Here is a 20,320-nt window from a genome sequence, read left to right as displayed (position 1 = left end):
TAGTAAATCCAGCACCAGAAACAAACTTATAACAATAAAATATGAGTATTAATCCGGATTCAAAGCTCCTTTATTTTCTTATTTAATTGCCGGCACACCTAAACAATTTTGTTTGGGTTCAAAACGTTCTACTTTTTTCATACCTTATAACCACCAAATCCTAATTGATGATTTTTATGTTGTCTAGTGGTGGTGTGTGTATTATTTGACTCGCTAAGCAAAAAAACAAACAAGAATAATTAGTTAAGAAAAAAGAAAAAGAAAAATAAGAATAATAAAGAAGTTATGTCATTGTATATATGTGAGACGTGAAGCAAATTAAACATTTAAACATGCGATTACTGCAATCATAATACAGAAGACTTGCCAGCACAGCACTACAGTTTGTTATAAACTCAGAAAGCTAAATCTTGTCATAATACGGCCCTTTTTTTTAATGGTAAAAGCTGATCAAACATATGGCTTCTTCAGCTGTTCTTTGTCCAGCTATCATCATGTCATATAGCAAGTACAGGATCCGTCAAAAGCTACCTCAAATCAGAGGTCATAGCTATAGAGATGAAGGTATATATGTTGTTTTCTTTTTCGGCTTACGTCTGTGTAATATAATTTTACACTATAAGATCATCTAAAAGATAATGATAATCATCCATAGTAACCTGAAAAATAAGACAGTTAACCTAGCTGTTGTAATAGGTTAAAAGTACATTAATAGTGTAAAAAATCATTACACTGCTAGTGTAGATAAATAATCCTGTTTTTATATATATCGCTGCTTTAGAATTAATAAGAACATCTTTTGTTGGTCAAAATTGCAGGGAAATCAAGGCATGTAGTTGATGCAAATTTGCAAGTTTTAAAGGAAAGAATGGAAGAAGTGAAGATGAAAGAGAGATTAGAGAGGTGTTTGGTATGCGAGCAGGGTTGGAATTACACAGCTACTACTGCAAGTTTATATTTACAAAAGAAACGCAAGAAAGAATTGGATTACATATCTCAATGTGTTCAACTTTTTTGCATGGTTGGTGGAACTATTGGATTTACTATACTTGGCTCTAGTCTTTGCCTTTACCTTACTTCCCTTCTTATTCATTTAAATCTAAGCAACTGAGTTGTGCTCGTGCTGGGATTCTAGCTATTTGTAACTATATATGTGATTATTTTCATTTTTATACATATATTCTTTTGGGGTATTTAATTGCCCTATAGCTTCTAATGACAGACCTTATTTTCTCATTAGCTCAAATTTGAAATCCATTGTTAACTTTTTCCTTCTTCAAAAGTCAAAAGATTTGGGAAGCACTTTGTTGATTCATGAATTCATAGTTGCAAGAGTACAATGTTTCATTTTTCAGATAGAAAGCAAAAGAGAACTTTGGAATATCTGGGCAACATATATTGCTGCATAATAAATTTTTAAAAGTAAAAGTGATGAAGAAACCAGCGTGATTACACAAGAGAGAGCGCTTTCTCAACCAAAGCAATGTACTAATTGCTTTTAACAGTAACTAAGAATCTGAGTACTCTTGATGGCGAAGGAGATATTGATAAATTTTAAAATAAGTCGTAAAAAAGCGAGAGGGAAGTTATGAAGACGGTTAAGGTTTTAATTAAGTTAATGATATTTTGAAGACTGCAAAATAACATTTGGGATAAAGTGGTAAAATTTTCGGTCAAACCAACAAATGGCTTTATATGTAAATAAGCTAAAAATGCTTATAAACTTAGCCAAACATACTATGTATGATGTTTTTATCTTCACTTTTCTTTCCAAGCTAAAACCGAAAGTCTTGTTTTAAAATTAAAACATCATTAAAATTTGGTTTAAATTGTTCTCTTTCATTTTTGTTGTCTTTTTTGCGTGAGTTTATAAAGTCAATTTTATGAATCACAATTACAAGTTTGGTTCATAGAAATATAACTGTAAAGAGTAATACCGAGGTTATCAAACAGCACAAACCGAAACTGAAAATTGAAAAACCGAACCATACCAAATTTATTTCGATATGGTATTGGTATAACAATTTTAAAACCAAAACCGAAAATACAATCTTTCAAAATCGTACCAAACCGACCAATGACCTCCCCTAGTTCCTTAGGAATGCTACAGTCGCTACACGTGAGCCTACAGATCCTCCAAAAGAGAACGTAGGATAGGTGCGAACATGATCAAGATAGCGGAATGGAGGAGAATCTACTGAAGCTTCTCGGTCTCCAACTGCTCCTGGTTGTTGACAAGCAGCATTCCTTCTTTGATTGAGCGTATCCACTTCTTCTACCAATTCATCTTTTGTACTATTACATGATGTAATTACCTACAAGAGGTTACCAGTCAGGTAAAAGAGCAGAGAAAGATAATTTTGGAAGATCATGATGAATTCCCATTCACAAATAAATCGATAATCTTGTACGCCATTATATTAGAAACGATCAAGTCGCAAACATTTAATTAATACCCAGAAAAGACCATAGAACATAGGATGTTAACTTATGAATGTTTCTAATGGGAATGTAAGTCCAACATTAGTGGTCACTACAATGTCTCTGCATCTGTTCTTTTGGATTTTGATGGGGCCCTGGGTTACTATCAAATTATAGTAATTGATTAATTAGAGAAATGATTGCACTGAATAAAATTATAAACAGGACAGAAACCGGAGGAGCTCACCAATAATCCACCGGGAGCAACAAGTCTTGAAACAGAGTCCCAGTACATAATCCTGAAATGACCGAAGAATAACGTGAGATAGGAAAAGTAGCAATGTTATATGTATAAAGAATCAGGGAACACCTTAACTATATGAAAGGGAAACAAAGGAGACAAATAAGTATGCTCATTAAGGAGTTAAAAACTTTTAGAGAGAGGACATTTATTTATTTAGTGATTTTAGGTCTTGAGCCAAGCACGTGAAAATACTTTTGTTGGTGGACAGCAATACATGAATGATGGGTGGCACTAATACTTAAAACTTAGAATCTCTGCCTACTTGGGTACCGTACTAAATTGTGTCATCAATTCAACTCTTGAAGAAGACACTTCTATTTATTTATTTGATTGAGACTAACAGTCTAGGCCATTAGAGGGAGGTACCAAGAGTAAAGAGCGTTTTAGGACATGAAAGATAAAAACAAGACACATGTAACATACAGGATTCTACCTTTTGATAGGACCATCAGGATGCAATCCAATGGCATCTAAGGTCCCCTTATCCATAACTAGCTGAAACCTTTTATCCAATTTTGTCTCAAGAATGTCATCAACCTGTTAGCCAGTAGAAATTTGTTTAACCACGAAAAAGAAGAAGCCAATCTCCAGCAAAGAGAGCACCAGATAAATAAGCACACATGACAAGAGCACAAAATTAACAAGATCACCGACTGCAACTGTTATGGAAGGTTCTTCCCTACGCAAAAAAATCCGCGTTTAAGTTAGCACAATGTTTGTACTCTTGATCACCGAACATGTATAATCAGTGCTATATCTTCCAGTGCAGGAACTTAATAAACGTTCATTGCGTGCGGACACAGTATTGATGGAAGTGTCAGGAGTATGGGGAAACATTCACAAGTAACGATGATTTAAACTTGCTACTATCTGTATATCTAGCCACCTGAACGTAACCAACAATGAAAAATAATAGAGACCATTTAACAATAAGAAGATAACAGAAAAGCAGTTATTCGCCACAAGATTTTGAATACAACAAAGAGAAGCACTGGTTTCCTTTTCGTTTTCGTACTGGATTCAGATGCTGCTGTGTATACATCACAAATTTGCTTAATTAATAAAAGACAAAGGTAAATTTTTACCAAGAACTTGACATTGGTGAAACCATCACGATCAGCAAGGCTTTGTGCAAGGTCAACTGCTCCTTCACTATAGTCAGTTCCAGTGAGATCAGAGAACCTAACGCCATATGTAATGTGTATTAGGAAGTAATAATCTTCAGATTCTCCCCCTCCGACCCACACACACCGAGAATGTTTAAGACTAAAATTGATTAAAATACTGCTAAAACAATGAGTAGGTTCTTAATATAATAAGACCTGGGCACTTCTAATAGAAGCTAAAAGATGTAGGTGTAAATGTGTGATAAGAAAGCCATATAATCTCCTAAACTATATTAACCACAAGAGGTACATAGATGTTGGCCACTAGATCACTTCCATTTTCCCCACCGAGCCACAGGGATGGACATGCTAATTTAACTACTCAATCTGTTATCTAGGTACAACTACCAAAGTTATATGCATAATCTCTCTCTTTCTTTAAGAATTTAAAGTTATACATTTATCTTTTTATTTGTCATCTTCCAGAAGTGTTGTTAAAGACTTGCTTAAAGCGCGCTTAAGCCCTGAAGCTTGGTGAATCTTAAGTTGTGCGCTTCACCTAGCTTAATTGGCACTTTAGTGTAAGCGTCAAGTTGCTAAATCATGCACAAACATACAGAAACCTTCATGACAACTAACTGTTTAATACCCTATGAACTAGGTAATTCACAAAAGTTTTCACCGTGACATTATGGCTCTTTAACAGGTTATAGAGAATATGCATTAGGACAAGAAAGCTCATCTATTGGTTACAAAATGACAAACGAAGCAAATAGATGTGCTAGCAAAAAAAAAATTAAATTTACCCTTGTTTAGCAAGCTCTTGGAGAAGCAGTCCATTGCCAGTACCAATATCAAGCACACTCCAACCAGACAAGTCCTTCTCACGCTGCACAACTGGCTCAGAATTGGCATCAGCTGCGTGATTTGGCAAGTGACCCTGGCAAATGTCCATGCACAAACCTTTGGCCCAAGAGGCAACAATTTCCATGACATTGCCACCAAACCTATACAAATACAGCAAAAATATACACGTCAAAATATCTCTTTGATCAATATGCAAGCACCACCCTCTCACTTATTTTTCATTTAAGGGGTTGGAACGTAAAAGCCTAAAAGGAAGATAGAAAGACCTGAAAAATTAATTACTCTCTATGATTGGAATAAAAATATCATAAAAAGCTAAATCTAGATCTTACTCCAGCCAATCATCAAAGTGCCATGCTGTAGATCTTCTATACATAAAAACTCTAGTTATCAAATACCCGTTCATTCTCTCAGTTACTATGAGTTTCCACTAGTGATCCACACACTGAAACAAATATGTATGACTTGCTTGGTAGAGAAGTTATAGAGCGCAGAGGGGAAGCATTTCTTAGAATTCTTCAAACTTAAGAACCAAAAGCAACATATTATCTAATAGCTAGGATCAAAAGAAAGATATTGCGACTATAACTTTGCATAGAGTTTTACCCTACTATTTTCAAAAACTTGACTGAGTTTTGGTTTACCAAATTCATAAGTACTGTTGAGCTCTAAAGATTGGATCAAGCTGGAGTGGAATAGTTCCAAATGATTCATATAGACAACCCTACTTTATTCTAGATTGATGGATAGTTGATTGATTGATTGATAGATAGTGTCACAATGGAAGGGATGAGGATAACATAATACTTGGATAGATGAAAAAAAGGAAAAGATGCAAGCTGTCGTCGTTCTAATCCGTACCAAACTTCACCAGCGTGGCCATGCTCACGAAAGTTTGCCAATTCATCAGCATAAGCAGAATCCCAATAGCTTTGGAAACCAAGCATTGAGGAAACTGCTTCACCATCCTGCTCATCCTTGTCAGAACTGCTCATATACAAAAATAAAAACAATCAAAAGCTTCATAAACCATTTAACCGTGTTTGTAATGGATAATCTCTTCTTGCAACTATATACAGAGGCCGAAACATATGAAAAGTTACAGTCTGACTACTGCTTTACCTTAAAATTCCCTAGCTCAATAATGGATAAAGCAAAACAAATCATAATAGATAAAATTATGCCTTAATTCAAGGTTCAATGTCTTTAGTTTCACCCTAATTTATACTATGACACTTCTTTCAGTTTAGGACATAACCAAATAATTCACACCATTCAACTAAAACAATATTATTTTATACGATAAATTTCATACAACTTTCACTTAGTCAAATTGGTTAAACTATTCGAGATTTTTTTCCTCTGTCAAATTAACTGTTAACCTAATATTTTTCCACTAGATAAATCATAATTTATACCAGTAACATCTTCAACATTACGGGTAAAGTTATAGTCTCTATATATAAGAACCTGTACTCGGCTCGGTAATTGAGAGCTTCAGTGGCATCAGCGTGGCGCTGCTCATCATCGAGAGTACTTCCGTACTCGCTCTTTATGGACCAAGAGTCGGCCGCCACGGAGCGGTCATCGTCGGAAATCAGATCGGCTGCTGCCGGTGGTCGGAGTTGTGTTACGTCGGAGTCCTCCGGCAACAGTCTCATTCCGGCCATATACGTATGATAAAATCGAATTCGAGATGCAAAACCCTAAAGGGAAGAGCAAATTAAAGAAAGTGGCAAAGTGGGAGAGACAGAGGAGTATGATGTACGATTGAGGAGTTGACAAATATGGTAATGACATCTGATGCAAGCGTGCCACCACGTCGGACGTAGGGGTAATTTTGTCTCTTTACGCTTATCGCTTTTCGTTTCATTATTTTTTGTTTCTTTTATTTACATAGTTTACGTGGAACTATGCTCTTTTGATTTCACTATTTTGTAATAATCATTTTTTGTTATAAATATATTAGATTATGTATGTTCATTTAGTACTCTGTTGTAAATAAGCTTCCTGAAGAAGCTTATCCATATGGGACTCCACCGTAAATATGTTTATCTATTTAGTACTCTATTGGAAATAAGCTTCCTGAAGAAGCTTATCACTTCAGTACCCAGTTATAGATAAGCATTACCCCCGGTAAAAGATTATCCATATCGGGTATAATAAATTTTTCCTTTCAGTACCCCGTTATGGATAAACATTATCCCCGGTAGAAGATTATCCATACCGGGTATAATAAGCTTATCCTTTCAGTACCCAGTTATGGATAAACATTATCCCCGGTAGAAGATTATTCATACCGGGTATAATAAGCTTATCTTTTCAGTACTCCGTTATGGATAAACATTGCTCTCAGTAGAAGATTATCCATATCTGGTATAGTAGCAGCTTACACAGCAGCTTCCTTTTCTTCTATAAATAGAAGAGATTTCAGTTCATTATGTACATCAGTTTGAATTCGAATAATATATCAGTTTCTCTCTATAGTTGTCTTTACTTTACAGTCTTTATTTTATAACACGTTATCAGCACGAGACTCTGACATCTCGAGCAAATACTTTGAAAGTATTAGAGGTAAGAACTTTCTTTTCCTAAATAATGTCAAATCTTTCTAAACTTGAATTTGTAGCCCTGGATATATCGGGCAAAAGCTACATGTCTTGGGTGCTTGATGCTGAAATTCATCTTGATGCGATGGGTCTGGCAGACACCATCAAGGATAAAAATCAGGCATCAAACCAAGACCGTGCCAAAGCAATGATATTCCTACGCCATCACCTTGATGAGGGCCTGAAAATGGAATATCTCACTATTAAAGATCCAGTCATACTGTGGAATAATTTGAAAGATAGATATGACCACCTGAAGATGGTCGTTCTTCCACAGGCACGTTATGATTGGACTCATCTAAGGCTACAAGATTTTAAATCTATCAGTGAGTATAATTCTGCTATGTTCAGAATTATTTCCCAATTGAAATTATGTGGTGATAATATTACTGATCATGATATGTTGGAGAAAACTTTCACCACTTTTCATGCCTCGAATATGCTCCTGCAGCAGCAATATCGAGAGATGGGATTTAAAAAGTATTCTGAACTTATCTCACATCTTCTTATAGCAGAGCAACATAATGGGCTATTAATGAAAAATCATGAAAGTCGACCTATTGGTTCTTGTCCATTCCCTGAAGTGAATGAGACGAACTTCCACCAAGCTAAACGTGGAAGAGGTCGTGGCCCCAGTCGTGGTCATGGCCGTGGTCGGGGAAGAAACCCCAATCATGGTAATAATAATGCACCAAAGAAGCCTCCTCACCACCAGCAGTGGAAAAGGAAGGAACAAAAGCATGAAGCGGTGCAAGCGCCAAATGCAGAAAATGCATGTTATAGATGTGGAGGAAAAGGGCACTGGTCACGTACCTGTCGTACGCCAAAGCACCTGGTTGAGCTTTATCAAGCCTCCCTGAAGAAGACAGAGAAAAATGCTGAAGCAAATTTTATTTCTGAAGATAATTTAGACTTCATGCATTTGGATGTAGCTGATTACTTTGCACTCCCAGAAGGAGAAACAAGTCATGTAATCGGTAGTGAATCTGTAGAAATGTAAATATTTTAATTTTTGTTGTTTGTAATAGATAGTATGGTTATGTAATTGTTGTACATAAATAAATGTTATGCTTTGATAATGATGTTTACTATAATATATTTTATTTATGTTATTTTGAAGAATATGGATAATCCTCAAATTATGTTTGGATCAAAGACAAATCATGAAGATATTTGTGTTATTGATAGTGGAACAACTCATGTCATATTCAACGATCAGAAATACTTTTCTTATTTGCATAAGGAAAAAGCAAATGTTTCAACAATTTCTGGTAATATAAGTTTGATTGAAGGCTCCGGAAGAGCCATAATATTTCTTTCTAAGGGAACAAAACTTATTATAGACAACACATTGTTCTCCTCCAAGTCCCGAAGAAACTTGTTGAGTTTTATAGATATCCGCCGAAATGGGTATCATGTTGAGACAATAGATGAAATGAACAGGGAATATCTTTGTATTACAAAGAATATTTCTGGCCAGAAATGCATTGTAGAAAAGTTACCAACTTTATCTTCTGGCTTATACTATTCAAAAATTAGTACAATTGAAGCACACTCTATCGTAAACCAGAAGTTTACGGATTCAAATACTTTTGTGCTTTGGCATGACCGTTTGGGCCATCCCGGATCAATAATGATGAGACGAATTACTGAAAATTCGAGTGGGCATCCATTAAAGAACCTGAAGATTCTTACAAATGACGAATTTTCTTGTGATGCTTATTATCAAGGAAAAATGATCACTAGACCATCACCAATGAAGGTTGGTATTGAATCCCCTGCCTTTTTAGAGCGTATACATGGGGATATATGTGGACCTATTCACCCACCAAGTGGGTTGTTTAGATATTTTATGGTCCTAATAGATGCATCTTCAAGATGGTCTCATGTGTGCCTACTATCATCTTGCAACCTGGCGTTTGCAAAGCGATTAGCCCAAATAATTCGATTAAGGGCACAATTCCCAGATTATCCTATAAAGGTCATTCGCCTTGATAATGCTGGAGAATTCTCATCTCAAGCTTTTGATGATTATTGTCTATCAGTTGGGATAAAAGTTGAACATCCTGTAGTTTATGTTCATACTCAAAATGGCCTTGCAGAGTCATTTATTAAATACCTGCAATTGATAGCAAGACCACTACTTATGAAAATAAAATTGCCCACTACTGTTTTGGGCCATGCTATCTTGCATGCAACATCACTTATCCGTCTCAGACCGACACATTATAATAAATATTCTCCGTCACAATTAGTTTTTGGTCATGAACCAAATATCGCCCATCAACGAATTTTCGGATGTGTTGTATATGTGCCAGTAGCACCACCACAACGTAGTAAGATGAGACCACAGAGAAGGATAGGAATATATGTTGGGTTTGAATCACCCTCTATTATTCGCTATCTTGAACCATTGACAGGAGATTTATTTACTGCTCGATTTGCAGATTGTCGGTTTGATGAAACAAATTTCCCACAATTAGGGGGAGAGAAAAAGGAAATCAAAAGAGAAATTGTGTGAAAAGTTTCATCATTATCTCACTTTGATCCCCGTACCCCTATATGTAATAAGGAGGTCCAGAAGATCATCCATTTACAGAATATAACAAATCAAATGCCAGACACATTTACTGATTTGAAAAGGATAACTAAGTCACATATCCCAGCAGAGAATGTGCCTATCCGAATTGATGTCCCAGTAGGACCATCTACTAGCATGAGAGCTAGTGAACCTAAAGCACGCCTGAAGCGTGGTAGGCCTTTGGGTTCTAAGGATCGAAATCCTCGAAAAAGAAAATCGACAAATGATCAAAACGATACTATGAAGGGATCCCCTGAAGAGACCCAAAATCTGATTAGTTCTGAGATTCCTGAAGAAATCAATGAACCTGAAGCTCATGTGAGTGAGGAACTTTTAATAAGTTCGAACGGTGATGGGATTAATTTAAATCGATTTGAAATAGTGGTGGATAATATTTTTGCATATAATGTTGCACTTAATATTATGCAAGATAGTGAGGATCTTGAACCTCGATCTGTCGAAGAATGTCGACAAAGATCTGATTGGCCAAAATGGCAAGAGGCAATTCAATCGGAATTGAAGTCACTTGCTAAAAGAGAGGTCTTTGGACCAGTAGTCCAAACACCTGCTGGTATAAAACCAGTTGGTCATAAATGGGTTTTTGTGCGAAAAAGGAATGATAAAAATGAAGTTGAAAGATACAAAGCTCGCCTTGTTGCACAAGGATTCTCACAACGACCTGGAGTCGATTTTGATGAAACATATTCACCTGTTATGGATGCCATAACATTTCGATATCTCATCAGTTTAGCACTACATGAAAAGCTTGAAATACATCTAATGGATGTAGTTACAGCTTATCTGTACGGTTCACTTGATAATGAAATTTATATGAAAATCCCTGAAGGATTTAAAATGCCTGAAGCAAAATCTCAGGAAATGTATTCAATCAGATTACAAAGATCTTTGTACGGTTTAAAGCAATCTGGGCGCATGTGGTATAATCGCCTTAGTGAATATTTGCTGAAAGAAGGTTACATAAATGATGTTATTTGTCCATGTATTTTTATAAAGAAAATGACATCAGAATTTGTTATACTTGCTGTTTATGTTGATGACATAAATCTTGTTGGAACTCCAGAAGAGCTCCAAAAGGCAATTGAATATCTTAAGAAAGAATTTGAGATGAAAGATCTTGGAAAGACAAAACTTTGTCTTGGTCTGCAAATTGAACATTTAGCAGACGGGATCTTTATCCATCAATCTGCCTATACAGAAAGGGTCTTAAAACGCTTTTACATGGACAAAGCGCACCCATTGAGTACACCAATGGTTGTTCGATCACTTGAAGTGAATAAGGATTTGTTCCGACCTCCAGAAGAGGACGAGGAACTCCTTGGTCCCGAAGTACCCTATCTCAGTGCAATTGGTGCACTAATGTATCTTGCTAATGCTACAAGGCCTGACATAGCATTTTCTGTTAATTTACTAGCAAGATATAGTTCTTCTCCTACACGGAGACATTGGAACGGGATTAAGCATATATTGCGATATTTAAAGGGAACTCTTGATATGGGTTTGTTTTATGCTAACAAAGATAGTGCAGATCTTGTTGGTTATGCAGATGCAGGTTATTTATCTGATCCCCATAAAGCTCGATCTCAAACCGGCTACGTATTTACATATGGAGGTACTGTCATATCATGGCGCTCCACAAAGCAATCTATTGTTGCTACTTCTTCAAATCACGCTGAGATAATAGCTATTCATGAAGCAAGTAGGGAATGCGTATGGTTGAGATCAATAATTCATTTTATTCGAGAAAAATGTGGTTTGGAATGTGAGAAAAGACCCACAATTTTATACGAAGACAATGCTGCATGCATAGCCCAATTGAAGGGAGGATTTATAAAAGGAGATAGAACGAAGCACATTTCACCAAAATTATTCTACACACACGATCTTCAGAAAAGTGGTGACATTGATGTGCAACAAATCCGTTCAAGTGATAATCCAGCAGATTTATTCACTAAATCTTTGCCAACTTCAACTTTTGAGAAGATGGTATACAAGATTGGAATGCGGAGACTCAAATATTTGAAACAAGGTTTTCATCAGGGGGAGTAAAATACGCGATGCACTCTTTTTCCCTTACTAAGGTTTTTTCCCATGGGGTTTTCCTTATAAGGTTTTTAATGAGGCACCTAGCAATGCGTCTTACTAAATATGTGTACTCTTTTTCCTTCACTAGGATTTTTTCCCACGTGGTTTTTCCTAGTAAGGTTTTAATGAGGCACATTATCTTTTAATGAACATCCAAGGGGGAGTGTTATAAATATATTATATTATGGATGTTCATTTAGTACTCCGTTGTAAATAAGCTTCCTGAAGAAGCTTATCCATATGGGACTCCACCGTAAATATGTTTATCTATTTAGTACTCTATTGGAAATAAGCTTCCTGAAGAAGCTTATCACTTCGGTACCCGGTTATGGATAAACATTACCCTAGGTAGAAGATTATCCATACCGGGTATAATAAGCTTATCCATTCAGTACCCAGTTATGGATAAACATCATCCCCGGTAGAACATTATCCATACCACTGGATAAACATCATCCCCGGTAGAAGATTATCCATACCGGGTATAATAAGCTTATCCTTTCAATACCCAGTTATGGATAAACATTATCCCCGGTAGAAGATTATCCATACCGGGTATAATAAGCTTATCCTTTCAGTACCCAGTTATGGATAAACGTTATCCCCGGTAGAAGATTATCCATACCAGGTATAATAAGCTTATCTTTTCAGTACTCCGTTATGGATAAACATTGCTCTCAGTAGAATATTATCCATATCTGTTATAGTAGCAGCTTACACAACAGCTTCCTTTCTTCTATAAATAGAAGAGATTTCAGTTCATTATGTACATCAGTTTGAATTCGAATAATATATCAGTTTCTCTCTATAGTTGTCTTTACTTTACAGTCTTTATTTTATAACAGTTTTTATAAATATAAACTTTTATTCTTGTCTTTAGGTGAAATATTGAAATACTAATTTGAAGGTTTATTTCAAGTGAAATATAAGTTATCAGTAAGAGAATTTAACTTCATTTCTATATTTTGTTTTCTTTTCAATTTCAACTTAAATATTGTACAAAAAGCTTGCAAATTGTCTAATGGTCAACAGGATAACAATGGTCAAAGGCCATTGAACTTTATACTCGTAATGTTACTATCGAAAATATGGTCTTTTTACCAGTAGCCGATCCACCCTTCAAGGTGTGGTGGCATGACACCTGCTATATATGTTGGCAAAATCTTTATATATAGAGAGAAAATTTTTGTAACCAAGGTTAAATAATTAATTATGTCACATGTATGCGGATGCAGGATCTCCACGAAGGGGGTACAATTTTTTTTTTTTGTAGCTAGTGGGAATTGAACCCATGACTTTATGTAGATTTTGAACACCCTTGATCACTAAACTACACTTTTGGATTGTGTTAAAGATATTCAAAACTTAATATATAGAGATAAAAAACAGATTTTGCCTTATATATACAGTACAATTTTTCGGCGAAGGGTGTTCGGGTGAACAACCTTGCGCCCCCCTAAATCCGCCCCTGCATGTATGGGTCCAAATTTGGACGACAACGACCATTGACGAATACGACAAACGACGAGATCTTCGTAGCTCGACATCTTGTGGAGGACGACAGACAAGCTAACAGAGACTGTATGGCGTTTTAAAGTAGTGCAGACCCAACAGGGAGCACTAGGAATATTCTTTCGAATATTCTCTATAATATGTCTTTTAGGGTTTAGAAGGGGTTTGTCCCTTATATATAGCAGAAAAACAACTTTGTGAAGGGGACTTTTTCGATCTGTTTTAGCAGAGAACACCGATTGTAATACTTTTCTACTTAAAAGATTGGCTTTCCTAAAGTTTGATCACTCATTCTCGCAAGATCAAGAAATATTATCTATTGTGTTCATCTTTTATACCTTTCGTTCTAGAGTTTATTATGCTTAGCTAAGATTTACTCCTCATTCCCTTCGATTGATTTATTCAAAAAGGTTCCAATATATTTTGAGTCAAACATCACATGCAATCTTAAACTAGACAAAGGTGTCATCATTAGGACGAGAGTTTGCAAGTTTTTCTTGCGGGTAAGGATCATGGTCCAAGGTAAATACTTACCTCCAACAGGTGTTTACGTCAATTCAATAAACATGACACATATATTCACAAATATGCTTAACACTAAACTATAGTTAATAAATACATATTCTCATATTAATTTATCACTTAATCATAGTAAATTAATGTAAATTGGTTTGGGTAAATAAGTTTTGCTCTTAATCTCAACTATGTGAGTTTCCTTCTTTCAAAACTAAAAAAGTTGAGTCTCGATGAGAATTTTGGATCGATATCAAATTCAAAAACATACATATAAAATTTATTTTTTATGTGTTGGAAAGGATGTAATTGTCCTAGTGATATTTTTTTATGTGTTGGAAAGGATGTAATTGCCCTTGTAAAAATTTTATTTTTACTAGTGTTGTGAATAATGGAGATGTAATTTTTGTTGAAAATATTGATTCCGTTTGTTTCTTGATATAAAAGATGTCAATTTTATATTTGTAAGTCAAATATTTAAGTTGATCTGAATCAACTCGGAAGAACGAATCGAACCGTATATAAGTTTCGAACAAATTTTATAGTCAAAATAATGTGTACATTAAAAAAAATTAAATGTGACATCGATCTGCCACCTTTGGCTCCGCCTTTGCTTTTGACCACTTAGCTATTTCTAAAAATATTAGTCGGTTCATTGTGTCGAAATGTCGACTATGAACTTTACTTCATGTCTTATGTAGCTTCCTCTAAATGTTAATTGTATCGCTCGACTCCGTTTAAGTGTTGATAATACTGCACTCAATTCGTGTGCAAAGGTTCAACTTCAAAGAAAGCTTAGTCAAAGACGTTATAAATTCTACGGATTACGTAAATGTATTTGATAATCACTTAAAAAGTAAATAAGTACCCATGTACTCCGGCGAGAGGCATAAAGCAAGAGTTGTCTTCTACATTACTGAGTAATAATTCAATTTCTTCTGTATAATGCACCGCCCAGATCATTTCTTGATTTTCAGTACTCTCATTCAAGAAACAAGACATTCAACCATATTGTATGGGTCAAAATTTGGACGACCACGACCGAAACCAAGTGTAGCAGAGAGTGAGGTCCCTACGATGTCGCTTTTTAAGGATCGTCATGATAAACGACGATCGACAGTAGCTAGCAAACGCACGACATTTGTAGTCGTGTTAGCATGATAGGGAACAATATGAATATGTCTTTAGAATATTCTTTAAATTGTACTTTTTTCTTTTGAGAGGAAGGAGGGAGATTGTCCCCAATAAAAGGGGGCCGAACATTCTGTAAAGGGGGGATCACAATTCTAAGATCTATATACGACTTTTACTTGAAACTAAAACCATCTGTTGCAAAATCTCTCTACATTCAAAGCGATCATATTTATAATTTGTCGTTCAACTATGAAATACAGAGAAACATTATTCATCTTGCTCATTCTTAACATCCTTCAAGCTAGATCTTATTATACTTGGCGGAGATTTACCCCTTCAACTTTCTTAATTAATTTAATCAAAAAGGTTTCAATATCTTTTGGTCAAACAATTTGGCGCCGTCTGTGGGGATTTCTTTAGCTAAGATCTTAGTCTCATCTAGACTCTTGAAAGGGATAACCACTTGTTCCTAGCTTTATGTAAACTAACAATGGCAGGGAAAGGAGATGCAAGACTGAAAGCGATAGTAGGCGTCACAACCACCCTTCTGAACACCATCAACAAAGATAGCAGGGAAGATAACAAAAATGAAACACCGGGCATCACACCTAAGGGAGACGATTCCCCTCCCCCCCCCCCCCCGCGTGAAAATGTAACTGCTTCACGCGAGAAGGAAGCCTTCACATCTACAACAGGAGAGGCATCACTAGTAGTGTGAAGATTGCTGGAAGAATGGCTAACGGGTACTCTAAACACCATACTTGACAAACCCGCCCAAAGGGATAACAGGAATGCTGCATATGCAGATGTCACGATAAACGCTGATGAGCAGGATGCCCCCCATACAGGTAACACTTATGTCGCTAATGACGCGGGTAATGACACGTTTGCAGCTGTTTTAAAGAAAATGGAGGAGATGAAAAATGAGAATAAAGCACTCTGTAACCAAATGAAGGAACACCAAGAGAGGGTGGACAAAATACCAGGCGCTCCAAAGTTGTTGCCAAAACACGATGTTGGTCGATTCATTGAGCAACCATACAGTGAAGAAGCGGCCACCTATGCTATCCCAAAGACCTTCAAAATGCCGCCCTACCTAAAGATATATGATGACACTACCGATCCAGAGGATCATATCATCCATTATGTTACATCCATGAAAGGTAATGATCTTTCAAAAGAGCAGGTACCATCAGTACTGTTGAAAAAGTTCGGTGAAACCCTAACAGGGGGAGCCTTGACATGGTACTCTCAACTCCTGGCACGCTCGATAACAACTTTCGAGGAAATGGCAGATAAATTCGTTACCGCCCATGCAGGAGCCAAAAAGGCAGAAGCTAGGGTAAATGATATATTTGTCATAAGGCAAATGCACGGCGAGGGACTCAGAGACTTTTTAGCTCGGTTCAACAGGGTAAGAATGAGCCTGCCGAATATGTCAGAAGGAATGGCAGTAGCAGCCTTCCAAAACGGGCTAAACAGGAACGGGCCGAGAGCGACCAGAAAATTGCTAAGCAGGCTCATAAAATACCCTCCAACTACTTGGGAAGAAATCCATAATGCTTATTGTGTCGAGGTACGAGCCGACGAGGATGACCTCAACGGTCCGACCCAATGGTTGACGTCACTTCAAGCTGAAGCAGGGAAAGATAATCGCAACAACGGTCGAAGAGATCAATTGGGGACCCGCCTCGGCCGAGAAAGGCATCAGCCTTACATCAGGACGTCTGCCCCGCCTCCACCACGGCACACAGATGCTCTCCCTCGACACACAACACCATATCGACAAGAGAAAGGTATGCCTTTACTCCTATCTGCTCACAATTTTTGTGTTTCTTCTTCAGAAATAGTGTACGCATTGGAGAAACTCGGTCCAAAGGTGCAATGGCCGCAAAAATGTGGTCAGACCCCAACACCCGGAAGTCAAGCGCTTTCTGCAAATTTCACCAAGAAAGGGGCCACAAAACCAAAGATTGCATAGGACTGCGATAGGAGGTAGTGTGAATGCTGGGCCAGGGACACCTGAAAGAGTTGTTAAGCGATCGAGGACGGGCTAACTTCACCCGCGGACGCGAGCAGCCCCAGGGACCTCCTAAACCACCTTCTCCCGCTCGCACTATACAAATGATCATCGGAGGAGGCGATGGCGCAACAATCAATCATGTCAAATTCACCACCACACAATAAACTCAAACGATCAATCACCCACGATCGGTATGATGACCTTGAAGACAATATCATCTTCGATAAGTCAGATGCCGACGGTTTGTCTGGACCTCACTATGATGTTTTTGTTATCACTTTACGTATCACAGATACTGATGTAAAAGGAATAATGGTAGATGACGGGAGCGGCGCTTAAATTATCTATCCCCGAGTCCTCATGCAGATGAACTCGAAGATAAAATAATATCGCGTTGTATAACGCTAACAAGTTTTAATAATGCAGTTGAACAGACTTTTGGAGAAATAGTGCTACCCGTCCTAGCCGGAGGAGTCACTCTGGAAATGACATTTCACGTCATGAACTAGGAAACAACTTACAATGCCATCATAGGATGTCCATGGATACACGCCATGCGAGCGGTCCCTTCCAATCTCTATCAAGTGATCAAGTTTCCAACCCCATGGGGAATATTCAGCATTCGATGGGAGTAGCGCACCACACAAGAATGCTATCGCATCGCCCAAGATTGAGCACATACCCAACAACTCAAAGGAGCGAGTACGGAAGCATAGCAATTAGCGATGTCGGGATTAAGACTTGACACACAGGCAGATGTTATCAAGGAACCCGACATCATGGAAGCATCCGAATCAACAATGGAAAATCTTGATCCCGTCATGCTAGATGGCAACGACAACACAAAAAAGGCTTATATCGGGCACAACCTCTCAGAACCAGGTAAGTTTCATAAGTTCTTGACTGACCATGCTGATCTGTTTGACTTTTCCCATGCAGATATGCCAGGCATCCCAAAAGATATTGGCATCCACAAGCTAAATGTCGATCCCTTCTACCCGTCGGTGCGGCAAATAAGAAGGAAGTTCAACGTCGCTATCAACGAAGCCGTTAGCAAAGAGGTCGATAAGCTGCTCGTGAATGGTTCTGTTCGGGAATCAAAATATCCTGAATGGGTCGCCAATGTGGTCATAGTAAAAAAGAAGAATGGAAAGTGGCGGATGTGTGTAGATTTCACGGATCTAAACAAGGCATGTCCGAAAGATTCTTTTCCATTGCCACATATCGACCAGCTCATCGACTCAACAGCAGGGCACGAGTTGCTAAGCTTCTTAAATGCCTATTTGGGTTACAATCAGATCCTCATGGAAGAAGAAGACCAGGAGAAAATCACTTTCATCACTCACCAGGGAACATACTGCTATAAAGTGATGTCATTCGGGTTAAAGAATACGGGGGCGACATATCAGAGATTGGTCACCAAAAATGTTCAAAAACCAACTCGGTAGAACAGTGGAAGTATACATCGACGATATGCCGGTTAATTCGAAAAGGAAAGAAGATCATATCGATCATCTGAAGGAAGCCTTCGATATACTAAAACGGTACAGCATGAAGCTAAACCCCGAAAAATGTGCCTTCGATGTAAGTTCGGGTAAGTTCCTCGGTTTTCTGGTATCCCAAAGAGGCATCGAGGTCAACCCAGAACAGATTAAGGCAATCGAAGGAATACCCGATGTCACACCTCCTTTTTCGCCCGCACCGGCTCAAAAGGGCGCGGAAGGGAGTTTTTTCCAATTAAAGGACAATCGAAATGGGATTTATTTATCTATTTCAGAGTCGCCACTTGGGAGATTTATGGTGTCCCAAGTCACCGGTTGAATCCCGAATCGAGGAAAATATTGACTCTGTTTAACAATCTGCGCGCCAGAAATCCGGATAAGGAATTCTGTTAACCCGGGAGAAGGTGTTAGGCATTCCCGAGTTCCGTGGTTCTAGCACGGTCGCTCAACTGTCATATTCGGCTTGATTATCTGATATAATACATGTTGAACATATGTGCGAATTTTAACTTTTAACCGCTTTTATCATTATTATTATTTTAACAGAGAATTGCAACATCGTGAAAATATATCTCGAACCACGTCACATCAATGTACCCGTGGTTATCGACATATTTAGACTCTGTTGAGATTTGGATTTGGGTCACATAAATGTGCACCCGAGTTTAAGAAAATAAATTGTTAAAGGCGCGCCTAAAGCAACAAGCGTATCATTATTTTGGGTAAGGCCGTGAAATTTGTTAAACGACCGATCCCGAAGTCTATACAATTATTAACCATTTATTGAGGGCCCCGCAACTTGTACGTTTTATTGGGTGAGGCTCATCTCATTTATTTTAAAAGGATAATCCTAAAGTGCCTACATTTTTTCTATTAAATTTGTCTCTAAAAAAATGAAAGAGAAAAGGTCCTAATTTATTTACATGCTTACGAGTTGTTATAGTCGGGTTCCGAACGCAATTTGTTAAATCAGAATGTAAGCACAATATGGACAGCCTGTTGGCCAACGTGGACCCAGGCCCAACGTGTATGACACAAAACTGGACCTGAGTCATCTCATTCACATGTTACTACCTAGTTACATTATACTAGGCATGCTCACAGTTTGTCAAATTTAAAAAAAACTTGGCAATCTAATTTTAATCCTAAACCATTTACATGCTGAAATTAACCAATATTATCTAGCTAAACAATATTCCTACAAGTTCCGAAGCGGTTTATTCGTTTAATGAGCTAACTGTTGAATGTTTAAGAATAGTCTAAATCAGCTAACATGCTTTTTGAGATATGATAATCATCAAACAATAACGAACTATCTGAACAGAGTTACTACACCATTTTTTTTAGCAATACATAGACAGTTCGTCCACTAAGCTACTGTCAGATGTTCCATTATATATTAAACAACTATATGATTTTGATTAGAGGAAACTAAATAATGTATATACACAAAATTCAGAATATAACTAAGATAAATTCAGAACTTCAACTCTTTATTTCATATTCATGCTTCATGTTTCAGCTTACAGTAACCAGCGTGTCAGTTGTGTACCTGATATTGGAAGTAAAAGAAGAGGAAGATCAGCAGAAATGCAGTAGCATATAACAACAGCAACATCAGTAGCAAATTGAACACCCAGGGACA

General features: G+C 37.3%; 1 protein-coding gene and 1 long non-coding RNA gene across 2 annotated transcripts; one reads left to right on the top strand and one right to left on the bottom strand.

Annotated features, from left to right (window-relative positions):
- The first annotated feature begins 418 nt into the window (after window positions 1-418).
- On the top strand, window positions 419-1,193 carry LOC104213669 (uncharacterized). Its single transcript, XR_011405057.1, has 2 exons — window positions 419-564; window positions 819-1,193. It is a non-coding gene; the product is annotated as an uncharacterized lncRNA (long non-coding RNA).
- A 749-nt stretch (window positions 1,194-1,942) lies between these two features.
- Window positions 1,943-6,466, bottom strand: LOC104213670 (uncharacterized). The gene is made up of 7 exons (XM_009763201.2): window positions 6,169-6,466; window positions 5,560-5,685; window positions 4,638-4,838; window positions 3,811-3,907; window positions 3,159-3,262; window positions 2,669-2,720; window positions 1,943-2,315 (listed from the first exon to the last, which is right to left on the bottom strand). The coding sequence occupies exons 1-7, from the start codon at window positions 6,366-6,368 to the stop codon at window positions 2,088-2,090; spliced, it is 1,008 nt and encodes a 335-aa protein (XP_009761503.1). The 5' UTR covers window positions 6,369-6,466; the 3' UTR covers window positions 1,943-2,087.
- Between the last annotated feature and the right edge of the window lie 13,854 nt (window positions 6,467-20,320).

The sequence above is a fragment of the Nicotiana sylvestris genome, chromosome 2, assembly GCF_000393655.2.
Source record: "Nicotiana sylvestris chromosome 2, ASM39365v2, whole genome shotgun sequence".
Lineage (NCBI taxonomy): Eukaryota > Viridiplantae > Streptophyta > Magnoliopsida > Solanales > Solanaceae > Nicotiana > Nicotiana sylvestris.
The sequence above is the reverse complement of the archived record's forward strand: the minus strand, read 5'-3'. Positions and strand labels throughout refer to the sequence as shown.

Coding starts and splice junctions, on each gene's coding strand:
- LOC104213670 (XM_009763201.2), bottom strand. CDS start 6,368: ATGGCCGGAATGAGACTGTTGCCGGAGGACTCCGACGTAACACAACTC. Junction 2,721..3,158: donor CCTGATGGTCCTATCAAAAG/GTAGAATCCTGT, acceptor CGGTCATTTCAG/GATTATGTACTGGGACTCTG. Junction 2,316..2,668: donor TTGCTCCCGGTGGATTATTG/GTGAGCTCCTCC, acceptor AACCTCTTGTAG/GTAATTACATCATGTAATAG.